Genomic DNA, 19,267 nt, shown 5'->3' with positions numbered 1-19,267 from the left:
AATGGGCCAAAGTTTGAGATAATCCAGATGAATTTAATCCTCTGTAATGATCTCACAGCATTGAAATAGTCAAATTACTGGGAAAGATTGGTTTTGGTAAAGGCATCTTTCAAAATTCATAATCATAGAGTGGCCTTATACAAAACCCTAATGGAATGGCATCAGCTTGTAATCAGTCACATTGTGCTTTTCTGGAAGGATGTAAGGGATTAGTCAAGTAGGGTGAAGCAGTCACCAGAAGCTAGCAAAATATAGAATCCTAAACTAATTCCCATATCCTAAGCGAAGGTCATAAGTCAACGCTTCCCTATTTTAGGCCACAAGGTTCTCACTTATTGTAGGCTGATAAACATTTTTCGAGAAACAAGAAATTAGTAAAGGGGGATGGGGAACCTCGATTCCAATAATTTCATTGTAGACTTTGTAACTAGAATTTGATCATCAACATTAATTTAGACAGTCTCTTCCTCCTTGCACCTTAATCGAACTGATGGATGTTATGGAGATATGTGAAGACTAGGCTTCCTAAATTCCATGTCTTTGGGACTGATCTCCACCTTGTTAGGACACCGCAATTTCTGCTTGGTGTTTTACTGCCAAGACAGGTCATCTAAACTGTATTTGGCTGTAGCTACCAATCACACAGATTACCACCTTCCTTAACCTGAAGCTGTCATTTATAGTCTTAACAAAACAAACAAAAAAACCCACATGCAAAAATGTTTCTGCCTTTGAAAACCTGGAATTTGATCCTTACTGAATAACCCATCACTTGTTCTAAGTGAGGGGTAAAACACAAGCACAAGGTGGTTACAAAATTAAACTCAGCTAGTCAAAAGATGACTATATAACTAGTAAAAATGAACTAAATTGTACTCCTGCTAGGACTGAACTATGTGAAAAGTAGTAAGTTACGATGTTTGTTCTCTTACAGCAAGTAGTCCATCTTAACATAGCAGAAGATTGCATGAGTAAGTTTAAATCCAGTATAGAAAAGCTGTGCAAAACTGAACAGGTATGTGAAAGTCATTAGTGTAAATAAAATCTAATGTTTGCAGACTATGCAGAAATAGTCATTTTCATAACACTAATTTTGTAGCTTGTATCTGCCTTTTTCATGGTGGATTTTTTTTAATTTTCTACTGAGTAATCATACTGTAAGATTTCATCCCCAAGGTCCTATCCTGTCAATATTTAAGTCCCTGTTAAAAGACCTACCTTTGCCTATGAGTAATCTAGTTGACCTTTATATTTAAAAAAAATCCCAATTTGTTTTTCCCTTTCCCTAATTTCTTGTCCAGTTATGTCTCACCTTAGATTGAGCGCCTCAGAGCCGGTACTTTCCCTTTCTGAATGTCTAGAAAGCATCTTGTATACTGTGGGCACTACCATAAACAAACAAGTTAATGCTGTTAACCTGAAGAATGAAGTACAAAATCATATTTAAAATGTTGTTTAAGCTTATTCTTTAATATTATGAACATAAAGACTCTTTTACAATAGCAAAATATAACATGGATATGAGAATTAACTTTTCTTATAGTGGTCTTTGGTCTGGAACTTGGTAATACAACATTTAAACAAAATCTGACCAAACATTTACAATAGTTACAATGTAAAAGCTCTTCAGTTTTCAAAATGTTGATATTCAGGCTGTTAGTTTCATCTGTACAGACAGGGCCCTTACTGACAACTGTGTTTTAATTATAGCTGAAATTCTTTAGCAGAGCTGTTTTCTATCAGGATTTCACTGGCCAGCGTGGACTGTCAAAATTGTTTTGCTACAGGGTTTAAAAAATACAAGCTCTGATACCACAGTTGCAATACACAACTATAATAGTTGTTTCAATTGTATAGACAAAGGACCTTTGGTTTAAGTTCAGTGTGAATAGTCATTAGTGAAACTCTTCCATCACAACCACTGATGGTGGTTGTAAAGTTAGTGGTAACTAGCGTTTTGCTGGAACTAAATACAGAAACACACACTGATGCTATTTGTTTTAATGACTAGTCAGTAAGACCACTTTGTTTGCTTTTAACTTAGGATTTAGCTCTTGGAACTGATGCAGAGGGCCAAAAAGTGAAAGACTCAATGAGAGTCCTCCTTCCAGTTCTACTCAACAAAAACCATGACTCTTATGATAAAATAAGAGCTATCCTCCTTTATATCTTCAGCACAAATGGTATGATAAGTTGCTTTGTTTTTCAATATGTTATAGATTTCAATACTAGGTTTTAGTGCAGAGGTCAACACTGGGTATGGACCAGTCGTACTAGGCCATGGCAGGGTTAAAAGGAAATGCTGCCCATAACTTGTAGCCTCTTTCTCCCAGATGCCTCTTGAAGAGGTTGCTCATACAGGGCTAGAAGTGATCCAGCACAACGAGCAAGCACATTTATTTTTTTACAATAGATTATCTGAGCAGCATCTCAGTACTTGGGATGTGGGATATTTTCTTGAATTTTTCTTTCCTTACCCAGGTCAGTGTTTAGAGGATTTGGGATGGGATTTGCTGTTAGGTGCATCCTGGGAATTGGAGTGGATGGGGAAGAGTGGTGACAAAGAGACTGGAGAGGAGAATGCATTCCTGAGCTCTCAATCATAAGCATTGAGTAGCAGAAACTTAGATAATGAGGTTTGACTTGCCTTTCCTTCCACCTCCATTTCCCCAAAAGTGAATTATTTTTCCACATGGGACCTTGGAGCATCAAGATCTGCTGTACTGGACCCAGAAATATACTAATTGCTGTTGGAGTAAAGGAAATAGAGGCTCCTATAGAAATTTGAATGTATTATCAAAGATTGGCGTGAAGTGACGACATTTGAATTTCCAAGTACACCTCTATCCCAATATAACGCAGTCCACAGGAGCCAAAAAATCTTACCATGTTATATGTGAAACCGCGTTGTATCGAACTTGCTTTGGCCCCCCTGCTCCTTGTCCCCTGACTGCCCCCTCCAGAGACCTCTCCCTATCCAACCCCTCTGTCCCCTGACTGCCCCGACCCCTATTTCCCCCCCCCCCCCCCCGACAGGCACTCAGCGGCAGCGGCGGGAAGCGGAGCAACGTGGCCCTAGCTGCGGCGTTCCGCTTCTCGCTGCCAGTGAGTGCGGAGAGGTTGGGGAAAGGATGCTCACCGGTGGCGGGAAGCGGAGCGCCGTGGCTGGGAGCTGGTGAAGTGGAGCGGGCTGGGGCCGGGCTGCTCTGCTTCTGCTGCTGCCGGTGAGTGCTGGGGGGGGATCCCTTCCCCCAAACCCCCTCCCCCGAGCAACACGGCTGGGGCTGGGGTGAAGGAAGTGGAGCGGGCTGCTCCTGACCCCCTGCTAATCACCAGGGCCGCTCTGGGCCTGCGGGGCCCCCAAAAGTTCCCACCCACAGCTCCTGCCTACCAGGCCCTGGAGGCCTGCTTTACCGCGTTGTGTGCGAACCCATGTTATATCGGGTTGCGTTATATCTGGGTAGAGGTGTATTTATTTCAGAATCTGAAGGAGATTATGGTAAATTTAAAAGGATGGATTTATTATGAACTATCAAAGAAATATATCCTAGTTTAAATAATCAAAAATCCTATCATGTCTGGGACCAAGAGCTAATTTATCTTAAGTATCAGATGGACTTTTTAAATCAAATCTAACTTACTCATTTTTTCTTTGTGGCAAAAGGAACTACACAAGAGAATTTGGACAAACTGATCCAGAATGTACAAATAGAAAGTGACAGCGACATGATAAAAAATTGGGAATACCTTGGTGTACCTGTTGTGGTCTCGGTAAGTGTTAAGTGCCGAAGGCTGGAATGTTGTTGCTGTGGTAACGCTATTTAGGGGCCACTTAGCTGTTCCAGGTACTTAGTGCTGCTTTTCTTGGAGCTCTGATATTATTAGCTCTAGCAGACAATTCAGCCTGCTAATTCAGCAGGCCTTGGCGTTACTCATAAAGAAAGATCACAGGCATGGTTTGATGACAGAGGCACTCGACCAGGTTTAGTACCTTCAGGCACAGTACTAGCATCTCATAGGAGCTCTGGGTACACTAACAGGAGTGCCCAGTGGCAAGGAATGGCTCAGTCAGCAGCAGGAATTTCTGCTGTCCCCTTGACTGCACAAAGGGATAAGGCAGGGGTGGGCAAACTTTGTGGCCCAAGGGCCAAATCTGGGTGGGGCAATTGTATGCAGGGCCGTGAATGTAGGGCTGGATCAGGGGGTTGGGGTGTGGAATGGGGTGCAGTGTGCAGGAAAGGGCTCAGGGCAAGGGGTAGGGGTGCAGCAGCAGATTGGTGGCTCGGGGCAGAGGGTGCAGGAAGGGGCCTAGGGCAGAGGTTTGGGGTGCAAGCTCCAGCCTGGCACTGCTTACCTCGAGTGCCTCCAGGGTGGCAGGGGCGCGCAGCGGTGCTAAGGCAGGCTCCCTGCCTGCCCTGGCCCAGCGCTGCTCCCAGAAGTGGCCAGCATGTCCAGCAGTGGCTCCTGGGGGTGGAGTAGGGCAGGCGGTTCCACCATGTGCTGCCCTCGCCTGTGGGTACCCACCCCCGAAGCTCCCATTGGCCGCAGTTTCCCGTTCCTGGCCAATGGGAGCTGCGGGGGGTGGTGCCTGCAGGCAAGGGCAGTGCACAGAGCCCTCTGCCCCCCTCACCTCCTCCAGGGGCCACAGGGATGTGGTGCTGGTGACTTCCGGGAACAATGCGGGGCCAGGGCAGGCAGGGAGCCTGCCTTAGCCCCACTGTGTCACAGGGCTGGCAATCCTGTGGGCCGGATTGAAAGCCCTGATGGGCTAGATGCAGGCCGTAGTTAGCCCTCCCCTGGGTTAAGGCAAGGTTCCCCGACGTTTATAGACCTGAGACAACTTATGTACCACCTTACATGTTTCATGACAACTGCTTGTTACCTCCCCCTGTACTTTGCTCTAGATGTCTGAGGCAAAACATCCCTATTCATCACTTCTGTCAAACCCTCTTATCTGGTGTTAGGATGCACCTGGGCTAATTTTTTGGAATGTGTTTGTACACACTCACTCTATCTGCTGCTTCTTAGGAGTGCCTGCGTTTTAGCAACACTAGCAGTATTTTTGTCAAGGTCATGTATCCGAGAGTGTACTTGTAAGCATCTACTTTAATACATGGCCTGACTTTGGTTCACAGCCTCTAGTTCAGGCCTCAGGTCTTGCACCAGGTCAAGTGCTTCAAGCTCTCACTCTCCCCTATAGTAAGAAATACTGCATTTTTTTTCATTTAGCTATAAGGCTTTTTCTGCAACTCTTAATGTGGCATTCCACACTTTTCTTGGGAGAATCCAGAAATTACCGAAGTTAATTATTTTGCTAGGAATTCTTGAGAAATTCCCACTGCTAAAATTTGCGACATATGTATTTTCTAAAATAGAGTGCTGGTTTTACACTTGATAGTTTTCAAAGTAGTATCTAACATTTCTGCAAAAATCATCTTATTTTGATGCAAGTTGTTTATTCCATAACTTGTCAAAGTTATGCAGGCTTTGAGTATCTGTCTGAACTCTACAGTTTTCTTACTTAAATGATTAGATTCTTAAAATTAAGTATATGACAGGCAGTTCTAATAGTAACAAAAAAAAATGCAATTTTTTGTTTTATAACTTAATCATACTTCCTGGAAAACGCTCTTTATTCCTGTTTCACTGTTCTATCAAAGTATATAGGTGCCTTACAATAAAATCTAGTACAGGGAGGCAGACAGGAGGTAAAAAGTTTGGGGACCACTGCTATAAATCCTAGGCTCCAGCAACTGGGCAAGAATGATATGTGGAGATCCATTAGCTTAGCAATTGTATTATATACACTTCAGTATTCAAACAATCACTTTTTTGGGTAAATATCAATATATCCAGCTCTTTTCTTCTGAAATAGAAGTTTTCAGTACTTAATTTTGAACATAGTTTGATACACATGGTGCAATATTTCCTTAGAACTTTCTATTTTGTTGGGATTGATTTAAAAGAAATAGTATAATAAAACTATAACCTCTTTTAAAATAAATAAATAAATCTTTTTATTTAGTCTGCTTCTCAGCAACGTAGACAATCAAGGAAGGACCGCTCTTCAGAAGAAACATTTCAGCTTTCTAGATGGACACCTGTTATCAAAGATGTTATGGAGGTAAACTCTAAGAACATAGTTGTTTCCTAGGTGTAATATAGAAATACTCGTAAGTACTTTGTAAGCTAACAGTTTATCCAAGATCTTTTGAAATGGCAGTATAGAAGTTGAGTTAATTACATTTTTATATTCCATAACATTTTCTTAAGAGGAAAGTTCTTCAGACGTGCACATAACCACTAAATTTCTAGTTAGTATATTAAAATAGAAAATTTATAAGGTAAACTTTAGTTTTAAGTATAACTGGAAAATAGTTTAAAGCTAGCTGAAGCAAATTAAGGTAGAGGGAGACATTTGAACTTCCTCTCCAGTGGCTGATAGTTTTGATATTGGGTTCTTTAAATTAAACGTGTGTGGTGGATCTTTAGACTATAGTTTAAATGTTAAATTCATGTAATGGATGCCATTAGTGACCTGGGAAATCCATGCAAAGTCAGTAGTGTACTTTGTCTTTAGAAACCTGAGACAGACAGACATAATTTCTTTGTGGAGAAATTAAGTAGGTTAATGCAGCTATAAATAAAAAATCAATGTGTTAGAAATTACTTCCTTCTGTTTTTCTTCCTCATCATGATACATGGAGTCTGTCACAAATGACTTTCAGCACTACAGTAATTAAATATAGATCTGGTGTGGTGCTTAGCCTTTCACAGTAGGAGCACTGGTTCTTGTGAAATCTGTTTGACTTGATTGAAGTTCTAAATCAGACAGCCTTGTCAGGAGTTGAAATTTATGGGGTTTTGTATATGTATAGTGTTTCAAGTTAACATAACTGGTTAAAATGAATGTATGTTTTCCATTCCAGGATGCTATAGAAAACAAATTAGATTCAAAAGAATGGCCTTACTTTTCCCAGTGCCCTGCAGCCTGGAATGGTTCAGGGGCAGTAAGGTAAATTGTTACGATTTACATTCAGAATAATAATTTACTATTCTCACTGTATTTTTCATTTTGAGAAATAATGCACGCTAGGGGCCAAAGTAACTATTTAGTATAAAATGAAGTCTACTGAAAAGCATTTCAGTTCATCTGAAATGATCTGTGGAGCTTAACTGTTTGACCAGGGGTTCTCAAACTGGGGGTCAGGATCCCTCAGGGGGTTGCAAGCTGTCAGCCTCCACCCCAAACTGCGCTTTGCCTCCAGCATTTATAATGGTGTCAAGTATATAAAAAGGTGTGTTTTAATGTATAAGGGAGGTCTCACTCAGAGGCTTGCTGTGTGAAAGGGATCACCAGTACAAAAGTCTGAAAACCCCTCTGTTTGACCTTCAAGCTGGTTACTTATATAGCTCATAATTGTAGTTTGAGTGCCTCCCACATGTTTAAAATAAAACTAACATCTTTCTTACTAGAATTAAGTCACCTTTTTTGGAGAGTTAACTTGAGTAGTTTATAAGTGGTGGTTTGTGTATGAATTGTGTGTCGTGTGTGTCTGTATTAGGCTGAAGAAATGGTTTTTTTGCATTTAGTGACCATTCCCATCATTTTTTCTGAAAAGAGTGATGTCTGTAGGCTAGATCTGAGTTTTGTGAAAGTTCTGTTTCCCGTACTCACAAGCCTCCCCTTACTGAACAATTTAGTTATCCTAGTGGAATTTAACTCTTGTGGAAATCGGTGGCTCTAGAGAGAGAGAGAGAGAGAGGTGATCACTGGTAGCTAGGTCCAGTCCCATGGAAGTCTTCAAATAGCAGTGACCTTCAGATGAATTCTGTATTCAATGGACAGCTAGCATGGTGAGTATAGTGGAGGGAGGGGTGCTGTTTATATATTCAGTGAATCTTTGCATAGTACTGGTTAAAGCTATTTTCAATGTGTGGAGTCAGATGTGAGTTGCAATAATCAATGTTGGCTATCACAAATGTTGATCATTGTAGGCAGGTCTTTGTCTGTCGGATAGGTAGGGGCACAATTTTCTGGCTAGTCACAGATTTGAAGTTGGGTGTCTGTTGGGGCATTAGTAGTCTGCTGACTATTGAGGTCAATGCAGGGCAAATGTAGAGACTGAGACCTAACAGTCTTCCAGCAGCTGTCCCACAATGTCAGCAGTCTTTTTCAGTATTGGCCAGACACCCTTCATCATGGTGCTATTTATAGCTAGGTATTGAGAAGGCTAGGACGGTGATGTTTGTCTGACTTAAAGGAGATGGACCCTTTTTTGGGGAAAGGTGTAATTGGATCATTTGGATTCAGAATTTTCAAGCTTTTCTCTGAGAAGTGTGTGTGTGTGTGTGTGTGTGTGTGTGTGTATATAAAATATAGCCCAAGTGTATCTCAAATTTCTCGCTTGTATTTACTTTTCCCTTTTGTGATAACTGTAGTTTTAGACTTGTATTTATGGTGTATTATACTTTTTGTCAAAAAAAAAATTAAGTAATCGCGACTTCCCTTTGTAAGTCATCCAATTGTAATTTGAGTCAAAAGATATTTTACTACACAGCTGTGAAAAATACTTGTCTAATTTTCTTTAAGTTTTCCTGAAATGGTTAATTGGTCAGACTTGCATGGAAATTTTCTGAGACCAAGTGGGTAAGATGGTATCATCTTGTTGGACAAGCCTCTCTTAGTGAAAGAGACAAGCTTTTGAACTGCAGAGTTCTTCTTCAGGTTTTGGAAAGGTAGTCAGTATCACAGCTAAATATGAGATGAACAGATTTGTTTAGCATAAGTAACTAATACACATTCTAAGGGACCACTGAAGGTGACATAGCCCATTAACATCTCTGCTGTCATAGGGCCAAAAAGGGGTTAGTGGCTTACAGATTGTTGTAATGAAGACCCTGGATTTATGGCTTAAGACCATGATTTTTAGTGTCCAACAAAGTTATGAACTTAAGCTCCCAGTCTCATCTTTTGAAAGCTACAGCAATACTGCAAACATGGACATTTTCTGTCATTTTTACTAGTACATTACACTCTGTGGGTGATGAAACTAGATGCAATATATCACTGTGCTTTTATGTGCTCAGTTTTTTTATGAACTATTTTACAGCGCTCGCCAGAAGTCCAGGACTAGTTACCTGGATGACCGAAAGAGTGGTTCAAAGCTGATCGTTTTTGTAATTGGAGGCATCACATACTCTGAGATGCGCAGTGCTTATGAAGTTTCTCAAGCCTACAAATCTTGTGAAGTTGTTATTGGTAAGCCTGTCTAGGGAAGAGGAAGTAGTAGATGAGATGAGGTGCTTCATTTGAGGCTAATGATGTTTAGTTAAGTGCATTTTTGAAAAACAGAAGCATATTTTTCTGTGTCCCCTAGGTCAGTCTAAAAAAAGCATCAGATGGCTACTATGCTCTTTTGAAACTGCATCCAGTATCCCTAGATCTGAACTGGTCCTTTATGGCTATTGTCCTTGTTCTAAAAAGACATGTTCCCACAATTACCCTGAAAATCCCTAAAGAAGAATTGGTAACCAATGTGAGACAATTCAGACCTCAGTCTTGCTGCTGAAATGTAGTATCCGAATTTCTAAATTACTGAATCAGATGTATGACTCATAGGAGTCATGCCACTGAATCGCTAAAGGTACGCATTACAATGAATCTCCTAACTATTTTTTTCATATTTGCAGTCACTTGCATCTAGCCCATTACCGAACTTGTTGCAGTTACTGTTACTAGTTGAAATTGGAAAACACAAACCAGAGTAGTGCAAAAATATTACTGACTTAGAAAACTTTTCTGCAGTAATAACTGAAATGGCTTCAGTTTGGCCCAGAATTTTTGGCAGCATTCTTCTAGTTCTAGCCAGGAGTCAATCGTTTACTTCTGATGAAGTCCACCTAACACTGAGAATTGTAGTGGGTCCTGGCTGTTTCAAGACACATGCCAAGAATTGATCTTACCAGTATAGATGCTGCAGGAATTATTGGAGATAGTCCTTCTACCAGCTGCTGTTACTCTGTCTAGATAGCCATTAAAAATCTTGTGTGTTAGAGGAGTAAAACTTCACAGTTTAAAAAAAAAAAAAAAAAAAAAGTCTGATGTCTAGAGCTGACTGAGCTGTTGCTCAGAGAGGGCATAATGGTGGCTGCTATTGTCCCAGACATCACAAGAAGGAAGACAGGACACCAGGAATGTGGTTTAACTAGGCTGCGACTTTAAGTAACACATCAGGAAACCATCCAGCAGCAACTCATCCAGTGCAGGTCATCTGTCCTTTGTAATTTGTTCCACTTGGTGAAGGGCTGCCATCAGCTCCCCTCCCCCACACTCTGTTAACCTGATCCTAGCACAGCTTCTGGGACTCCATCACCTCACATGAGGGTTAAGGGAGTGGGGAAAAGGTGTCTCCTTACTGTTCCAGACAGTAGAAGCCCAGCCCCATTCCCTACCTTCTTTAGGAGATTATCTCCTAATTTGCCTCCAACTCGGGTTTATCAGAGAATCCTGTTGAACAATAACCTGCATTGGGCACCTGCAACATTGTGACAAAATGCGTTTTACAACCTAGCCAACCTATTGCCTCCCTGGGCTACTGGGAGGCAGGCAAAAAAAGTACTCCTCACTGCCCAGGCCACTCCTTCCTAGCCCTTAAAAGGGGACTACCGAGGTACCCACAGCACAGCCCCAAACCCTGGTCGTCCTCTAATCCCAAAAGTGGGGGAGGGAGGAGGAGGAGATCTTTTCTTCCTGGTGCTCAGATTATGGCAGCTGTGGGCAGGGGGAAGGGTTTATGGGTATGTGGAAGCAAATAAGCTGTACAGAAGAGCACAGCCTATTGGGCACTGATTCTCCACTTCTCAAACCTATATGGTGGGGGGGCAGAGGGGGGGGAAGGAGTGGAATCCTTGAAAGGCCCCCAAGGTTTTGTTCTCCTACTGACAGTCAAAGCCACCCCTACCTTGGGGTGGGAGGAGCATTTGCTTCCATAATCACTGCATGTCCAGCATCAAAAATCATTTAAAGTAAAGCATTTTAAACTACTTTAATGTAGGAAGGGTGCAATAAAAATACTTAACATGCAATTTTGATTTGGTAGTGAGTCATGCTGATGTCTGCAAATCCTACATAGTTAGCTGTATCCATCTAAAAGTGTATTCTGTTTTACCAGGCTCCACTCATATTTTGACACCCAGAAGACTGCTGGATGATGTAAAGACGCTTAATAAACCAAAGGATACATTTTGCATTAAGGATGAAGAGAAACTGTAATGTTCACGCAGTACTATTTCAGTAGTGATTAACTAAAAATTTATTAAGAGATCACATAATATAAATAGCATGTAAATATTTTAATGGAATTAACTTTTCCGGTGATGTATTTGGGACAGTACACACCCTCAACTAATGGAGTATCTTTTTATAATTTAAATTTGCTGCTTTTCTTTTTGGAGTTAAGGGCAGGAAGAAGAGGGGAAAAGTGTCTAACACTCTGTTTTTATATTGTATTGGGTATGGACAGCATTTCATGGTAAAGTGCTTTCTGAAACTGGCATTTTTACCACTGCAACAAATCATGGTAGAATTTAAGAAATCATCATGTTTGTGTGTGTGTATATATATACTAATGGCTTTTTCAGTAATTATGATAGCTTTCTATGCTGGAAACTGGAGAGGTTTTCTGAAACTGCCATAAAAGTACCTAGACTTAGAGAAGTTTCAGAGGCAAAAGCTGTAAATATAAGCATATGGTAAGATTATAAGTGCAATGTCTCTTGCAATATGTAAAATTCAATTAAAACAATTTATATTAAAAATGGAAACTTATATTGTCTTGTGAAAAATCCTTGGGTAAAATATGACTGACTGACTGGTGCTTTCAGATGGTAGATTGTGAGGGGAGGGGAATTAATCATGGAACTACTAAAAGAAATGGTTTTACTTTCAATAAAGAACTCTGGAGAACATGCTTGTCCATCTTATATGAAATGTTTCAGTGCACGAACAGTACTGTTTAAGACTTTTCCCATGTTGTTCTTCACAAAAAAATAAGCAGCTTTGATTTATTAAAAAATTTCCCCACTATTGTGTGTGCATGGTACATCTATTTTGTAAATTGAGTTGCTTGTGAACTAATCTAATGAAGATTTCCTGGTGACACTTCAGAGACTTCTAAGCCACGTTTGGGGGAAAATCTCACTTTTTCTACCTTTTTATTGCCACTGCATTGCAAAGTACCCCCCTCTTGTTTGTTCATGTCATGTGGGCAGTGAAATACTCCAGTGTATTTTTTTTAAATAAGAGAGTGGTTGTGAGTAGTTCGTCAGGGTGGAGAAAAATCATTGTTTGTCAATTTCAAAATTTAATTTTAAACAGGTTTATTTTTAAAAAGGAAAAGTATTTAAAGTGTAAACTTACTGTAATTAACCATTTGAATAAAAATATGCAGAAAAGCTTTTACTTTTGGTCTCCATTTAGTTAGCAGACGCAGAAGGAATATTTGTCTTTATTTGGTTTAGTTCATTCAAAGTTGGAAAAAGTAGAAATACCAATTTTCCTTTTCCAGTCTAAGATCTAACTTTTCAAGATTTAAGGACATGGGGCCAGATTTTCAACCTAATTCCCATTGGTTTAAATAGGAGTTAGGCCAGAGGTGGGCAAACTTTGGCCCATGGGACCCTCCTGCCCGGCCCTTGAGCTCCTGGCTGGGGAGGCTCGCCCTCAGCCCCTCCCCTGCTGTCCTCCCTCCCCCCGCAGCCTCAGCTTGCTGTGCCGCCAGTGCTCTGGGCAGTGGGGCTCCGAGCTCCTGATGGAGAGTAGGGAGTGGTGGGGTTGGATAAGGGGCAGGGGACTCTGGGGGGAAGTCGGGGGGTTGGAGTCCCAGCGGGGCAGTTAGGGGTGGAGGGTTCCAGGAGGGGGCGGTCAGGGGACAAGGAGCAGGGGGTGTAGGATGGGTCAGGGGTTCTGAGGGGGGCAGGAAGTGGGAGGGAGTGGACAGAGGGTGGTGGCCAGGCTCTTTGGGGAGGCACAGCCTTCCCTACCTGGCCCTCTATACAGTTTCAGAACCCCGATGTGGCCCTCAGGCCAAAAAGTTTGCCCATCCCTGAGTTAGGCACTGGACATGCTTGGGCACTTTTAAAAATCCCACAAGGTGCCTATCTGCGTTCTTTAGGAATCTAAATACCTTTGAAAACCTGGCTCACAGTGACCAGAGACAGTCTTGTCAATTCACTAGCTACAGTTAATGCTGCCTTTGCCTCTAAAGCTTTTTTTTTTTTTTAAACAAAACATGTTTGGATACACTTTCTTCTCCCTTATGTATCCAGCAGAAAGGTAGCTTTTATTTAACTAATGCCAGTGTGTTTCTACTTTTTTAATTGAATTGTTTCCCTCCAATTACAGCTTGACATAAAATCTAGAGTAAAATAAAGCTAGTAAAAAATCATTCACCATTTTCTATCAATGTAAAAGTTAAGAATCTGAATAAATGTGTATCGGTATAGTGCAGTCTCCAAATATAATATAATGTTTTGCAACTACTTTCAATGGTAATGAACCTTTCTTTAGAACAATTAATTTTAAGTACAAATGCAAAATGTGATTAAAATCAATTTGAATCAAAATTTCCTGCTCCCTGACTGACTTAAATCATGATAAAAGTTGACGTTTTAAAATGACTGCTGGAACAACTTGTATAGTGGGGGTGCTGAGAGCCATTGAACCAAACTGTTAAACCCCATATATGATGGAAATCGCTTCAAGCCAGGGGTGCGGCAGCACCACTAGTTCCAGCACCTGTGTTTTAAAATGCTAATGTGAATCTGTCCTCTCGGGTTTGTTTAAATGATCTGCACATAACAAAACCAAGTGGTTTTAATAACCTAAATCTAGCATTCTGCTCTTAAAATCCTAGACTGTCAGGGTTGGAAGGGACCTCAGGAGGTAATCTAGTCCAACCCCCTGCTCAAAGCAGGACCAATCTTGCAAAAAAACCTAATCCAAACAGTGGCTAATAAGGATGATTGCCAGTTAACTGGCTGTATAGAGATGCTTGACAACAAGAAATCTGATTACTACACTATAGTCCAAAAATAATTATTGTAGTTTCTCATGTTTGAGTTGCTGCATGCTATGTAAACTAAACATTTACCTTTTTTTAAAAAGAATTGCTCAGCTTTACCGCTTCCTCTAGTCACTATCAGTGGCTAGTTTTAACTAATGGAGAAAATAGCTATGCTGCAGTTAAATTAAAAAACAAAAAAAAACCTCACATATGAACCATAAACTGTTAGTGGCTCACTCCAAAGCCAAAGTAGGGGGTGTAAAACTTTACATGAATTGTGACCATCTCCCTATCTTATGGGACATGGAATCATGGGACTGCAAGGGACCTGGAGAAGTCAGTCCAGTGCCCTGCACTCGGGGCAGGACTAAGTATTATCTAGACCATTCCTGACAGCTGTTTGTCTAACCTGCTCTTAAAAATCTCCAGTGACTAGGCAATTTATTCCAGTGCTTAACCACCCTGAAAGGAAGTTTTTCCTAATGTCCAACCTAAACCTCTTTTGATCCAATTTTAAGCCCATTGCTTCTTGTCCTATCCTCAGAGGTTAAGGAGAACAATTCTACCTCCTCCTTGTAACAACCTTTTATATGCTTGAAAACTGTTTTCATATCCCCTCTGTCTTCTCTTTTCCAGACTAAACACAATTTTTTTTTTTCAATCTTCCCTCATAGGTCATGTTTTCTAGACCTTTAATTACTTTTGTTCTCTGGACTTTCTCCAGTTTGTCCACATCTTTCCTGAAACATCACCCAGAACTGGACATAATACTCTAGTTGAGGCCTAATCAGCACAGAGAAGAGCATAAGAATTACTACTTGTGTCTTGCTTGCAACACTCCTTCTAATACATCCCATAATGTTAGTTTTACTTGGCAACAGTGTTACTCTGACTCATATTTAGCTTATGATCCACTATGACCCCCAGATCCCTTTCTGCAGTACTCCTTTCTAGGCAGTTATTTCCCATTTTGTATGTGTGCAACTGATTGTGATTGTTCCTTCCTAATTGGACTATGCATTTGTCCTTATTGAATTTTGTCCATTTCTCCAGTCTGTCCAGATCGTTTTGAATTTTAATCCTATCCTCCAAAACACTTACAACACATCCCAACTTGGTATCGTCCACAAACTTTAAGTATACTCTACTCTCTATGCTGTTATCTAAATAATTGATGAAGATATTGATGCTGATGAACAGAACCAGACCCAAAACTGATCCCTGCAGGACCCCATGCATTATGCCCTTCCAGCATGACTGAACTACTGATAACTACTCGCTGGGAAAGGTTTTCCAACCAGTTTTGCACCCACCTTACAGTAGTTCCATCTAGGTTGCATTTCCCTAGTTTGTGTATGAGAAGGTCATGTAAGACTGTATTAAAAGCTTTACTAAAGGCAAGATATACTACGTCTACCATTTCCCCCCATCCACAAAGGCTTGTTACCCTGTCAAAGAAAGCTATCGGGTTGGTTTGATACAATTTGTTTTTTGACAATCCATGCTGACTGTTACTTATCACCTTATTATCTTTCCGGATACAGAAGTTAAGATGACTGGTCTGTAATTCCCTTTTTATAGATTGGCACTATATTTGCCCTTTTCCAGTCTTCTGAAATCTCTCCCGTCTTCTATGACTTTTCAAAGATAATCACAAATGGCTCAGGTATCTCCTCTGTCTGCTCCTTGAGTATTCTAGGATGTGTTACATCAGGCCCTGGTGACCTGAAGACATCTAATTTCTTTTTAACTTGTTCTTTCCCTATTTTAGCCTCTGATCCTGCCTCATATTTACTGTTAGACATCCAATTGCCACCAACCTTCCTGGTGAAAATCAAAACAAAGAAATCATTAAGCACCTCTGCCATTTCCACATTTTCTGTTATTTTTCCTCCTTCATTGAGTAACAGGCCTACCCTGTCCTTGGTCTTTCTCTTGCTTCTAATGTATTTGTAGAATGTTTTCTTGTTACCCTTTGTCTCTAGCTAGTTTGATTTTGTTTTGTCCCTTGACCTTTCTATTTTTTTCCCTACATACTTGTTTGTTTATATTCATGCTTTGTAATTTGACCTAGTTTCCACTTTTTGTAGGATTCTCTTTTGATTTAATTGAAGATCATCTGGTTAAGCCAAGGTGTTCTCTTGCCATACTTCCTGTCTTTCCTATGCAGTGGGACAGTTTGCTCTTGTGCCCTTAATAATGTCTCTTTGAAAAACTGTTAAGTGTCTTCAATTGTTTTTCCCCTTAGACTTGCTTCTCAGGGGATCTTACCTACCAACTCCCTGAGTTTGCTCAAGTCTACCTTCTTGAAATCCATTGTCTTTATTTTGCTGTTCTCCCTCCTACCACTCCTTAGAATCATGAACTCTACCACTTCATGATCACTTTGACCCAAGCTGCCTTCTACTTTCAAATTCTCAACTAGTTTCTAGTTGTCAAAATCAAATCTAGACACGGTATAGATGAACATTGTTCAGACATCTAACCCAACCCTAGATGGGGAAAAGTAAGAGCAATCTTCTTCCAAGTATTACTTGGTATACTTGACCTTTGTTTTTTTTTAACTATGGTCACAATCTTTGAGCCCAGTTATGAGACCCCTGCCCCTTTACCCATGCATATTTGGGAGTTAACAAAATATAATCTCCCTAATGTGTGAAGTTATTAAAAAGAATGCTAGTAGTATCTATGTGTGATTCGTCCTTAATCGCCAAGCTTCATGCACTAAACCACTCTCACTGCATTTCAGAATACATATACAATCAGTTTACTAGTGACAAATTTCTGTACAGGCATAGGAGAAGCTTATCCCATTTGCAATTTTTTTATTCATAATGCTGAAATAGCTGAAGATTTGTATTTGCTGTTTTATGAAAGCTAAATCCAACAGATACTAAGAATGTCACTGTACAGATACTGACATTTTGGAATATAAACAGGAGTGATGAAAGAGCATTTACTGAGATGCACAGAAGCGTATGCTTAACAATACAACCTATTCTTTGTCAATTTTTGAAGGACATATTCAATGTCACAGCTAAAACTCATTTTTAAAAGATTATCCAGAAACAAAGGGTTTCAGTTATTTCCCTCTGTGATGTTCAGTACCAAGCAGGATACAGAGCTGGGCTGTGATACTGCTGAGAACACACTGATGAATGAGATGTTCTCCTCCTGGCCCCAAATTACACATTTTAGAAACTACAGCTAAGCTTGGTTACCGAGAGCAATTCTATAAAGAACTACCATTATTGAAGGCTGAGGGAAGTCACCTATATGGCCATTCTTCACTAACAGATGTGACAACTTTCAAGGGCTCTTGGTTTATAAACCTGGCACTCTGATATGTTTTTCTGCTCTTAACCTGTTGCTAATACCACACATAAGGGCAGCTGCTCTCCTAACTTTTGTACTATTTGTTAATCCAATTTTTCACAACTCAGAGTTCTGTCTCTACATTTCAGCTGACAAATTCAAATGTTTGAAACAGGCCAGCTAAAAAACTGCTTAGTTCGATGAGTTTTGACTTTAGCTAGATCTTCTGCAACTACTTGTACCATTCGTTCTGTAGTTTCCTTCAAACTGGTTGCAGTCTGTATTGCATGATCCAAAGTAGAGTTTAAAATCTGTTAGGCATAAAACAGTCAAATTGTAGGATAGTTACTATCTACTTTCTCTGATAATACATAGGCTTAAAGATAAATGTTCCCAAACACAAAAAAACAGAAGGGGAAGGAATGTTCAATCTGGGATCTATGTAACCTTTTCAACAAGTCTACCTTATAGTATTTTGAAAAGTGCTGCAGGTAGGGTTTTGGGGTTTTTTGGCAGGGCAGGTGCTTGTATTCTTCTGTGTGCAGCCTTTTCAATGGTCACATATAAAGCTGTGTACCTAAGAAATCTATGCAGAGTTGGGGAGGAGGATGTGTACTGGAGGGTACCAGGTCTGCTATATGTCATTCTCTTCCACAACTACAAAGAAACTCTTTTAGCATAGAGAAAGGTGGCCCTCAGCCATTAATCAAAATAAGGGGAAGAAATAGCAGAAAAGGCTAATGTAGCCTGCTGATTCAATGGGTGCACTATACTAAACTGATGGGGCACCAACCACCCACAGCATCACCCTCTGCCCCAGCATGACCATCCTAACCCTGGCCCAGTCTCCAGGGGGCTGGGAGGTGGCTGGAGAGCTTGCCACACAGCAACAGCTCCTGGCCCGCAGGACCAGACCTGAGTGGTGCTGCGACCCCACGTGCCACATTGCAACACCCAGAGAGGGGAGCCAGGCAGAGTTCCACGCAACAGGAATTGCCACTATGGAGTAAGCTTGCTCTATAATCCACCACCGTGCCTCCCCTCGGCCCTGGACTTGGAGAAGCGTACGTCCGGTTGTTTTTGGATATTTGGTTTCATGATTTCTGTGTCTGCAAATGCACTCATGAATCCACACTAAAGCCACCCGAAGTAATGCACACAATGTTAATTGTAGTAAACATTAAACATTTGAGAATGAATCTATTCCCTGCTGTTGGTTAAAAAAGTATGGTATGATACACCCACAAATAAGACATTGAGCGTATCTAAAATAATACTTTAGGTAGTCATGCAGTAAAAAGGTTAGAAAAGTATATCCTCAAATGACATTTTTAAAGTCTGAAACATCAATTATATTTTGCCAATAAATCTTGATGAAATAAATTCCTCAACTGAACCATAATGAAACTGGTTGTCCATGAGTGGGGACCCTTTTCTCCTCTGACAGGAACTGGAAGAAAAGGATTGGGGGCTGGTGAGCTATTTTGGAAGGAATAGGGACCTAGTTAAGCATCTGGGCAGTAAGGGAGCTCTCTGAGGAACAGGAAAAAGAAGCAACAACCTGAGGGCTTGTGGGTATCTGGCTCAAGAAGAAAGCCCGATGACAGCCTGACAGCAAGAGCAAGCTGGAGATAGCAGCTTAGGACTTGACTGTGAAAAGCTGAGTAGGAACACAAGCTATTGATAACAGGGAGCCAGCAGTACCCTGTAGTTAAGAAGTGTGATGCAACTGCATGTACAGACAATAGACAGGACAACAGACAGGGGTCCTGAATGAGATCCGACAACAACACGACTGAATTCTGGCACCAGGAAAGGGGTGGACTGGAAGGACTAGAACTGAGAAGCCCTTCAGGTTACTCTGACGCTGGAGTCCCGTGGTGGAC

General features: G+C 40.8%; 2 protein-coding genes across 4 annotated transcripts in view; one reads left to right on the top strand and one right to left on the bottom strand.

The window, feature by feature from the left end:
* STXBP3 (syntaxin binding protein 3) overlaps positions 1-12,392 on the top strand; it is a 46,109-nt gene extending 33,717 nt beyond the window's left edge. For 2 of the 3 annotated variants that reach the window (XM_074961217.1, XM_074961216.1), the window contains exons 13-19: positions 935-1,015; positions 2,045-2,183; positions 3,665-3,771; positions 6,026-6,124; positions 6,930-7,015; positions 9,114-9,262; positions 11,175-12,391. In XM_074961217.1, coding sequence (XP_074817318.1) covers positions 935-1,015; positions 2,045-2,183; positions 3,665-3,771; positions 6,026-6,124; positions 6,930-7,015; positions 9,114-9,262; positions 11,175-11,275 — 762 coding nt within the window. In that variant the 3' untranslated portion in view covers positions 11,276-12,391. Of the gene's footprint in view, positions 1-934; positions 1,016-2,044; positions 2,184-3,664; positions 3,772-6,025; positions 6,125-6,929; positions 7,016-9,113; positions 9,263-11,174 lie in introns of all 3 variants that reach the window. The other variant, XM_074961218.1, reaches the window with a different exon arrangement.
* Positions 12,393-17,074: 4,682 nt separating this feature from the next.
* The window catches only part of AKNAD1 (AKNA domain containing 1), a 30,109-nt gene continuing 27,916 nt past the window's right edge, over positions 17,075-19,267 (bottom strand). The window contains exon 19 of the mRNA XM_074962208.1: positions 17,075-17,692. Within this exon, the coding sequence (XP_074818309.1) occupies positions 17,540-17,692 (153 nt within the window). The 3' untranslated portion in view covers positions 17,075-17,539. The remainder of the gene's footprint in view (positions 17,693-19,267) is intronic.

Source organism: Natator depressus, chromosome 8 (assembly GCF_965152275.1).
Source record: "Natator depressus isolate rNatDep1 chromosome 8, rNatDep2.hap1, whole genome shotgun sequence".
Lineage (NCBI taxonomy): Eukaryota > Metazoa > Chordata > Testudines > Cheloniidae > Natator > Natator depressus.
Note: the sequence above shows the minus strand (reverse complement) of the source record. Positions and strands in the feature narration are given on the sequence as shown.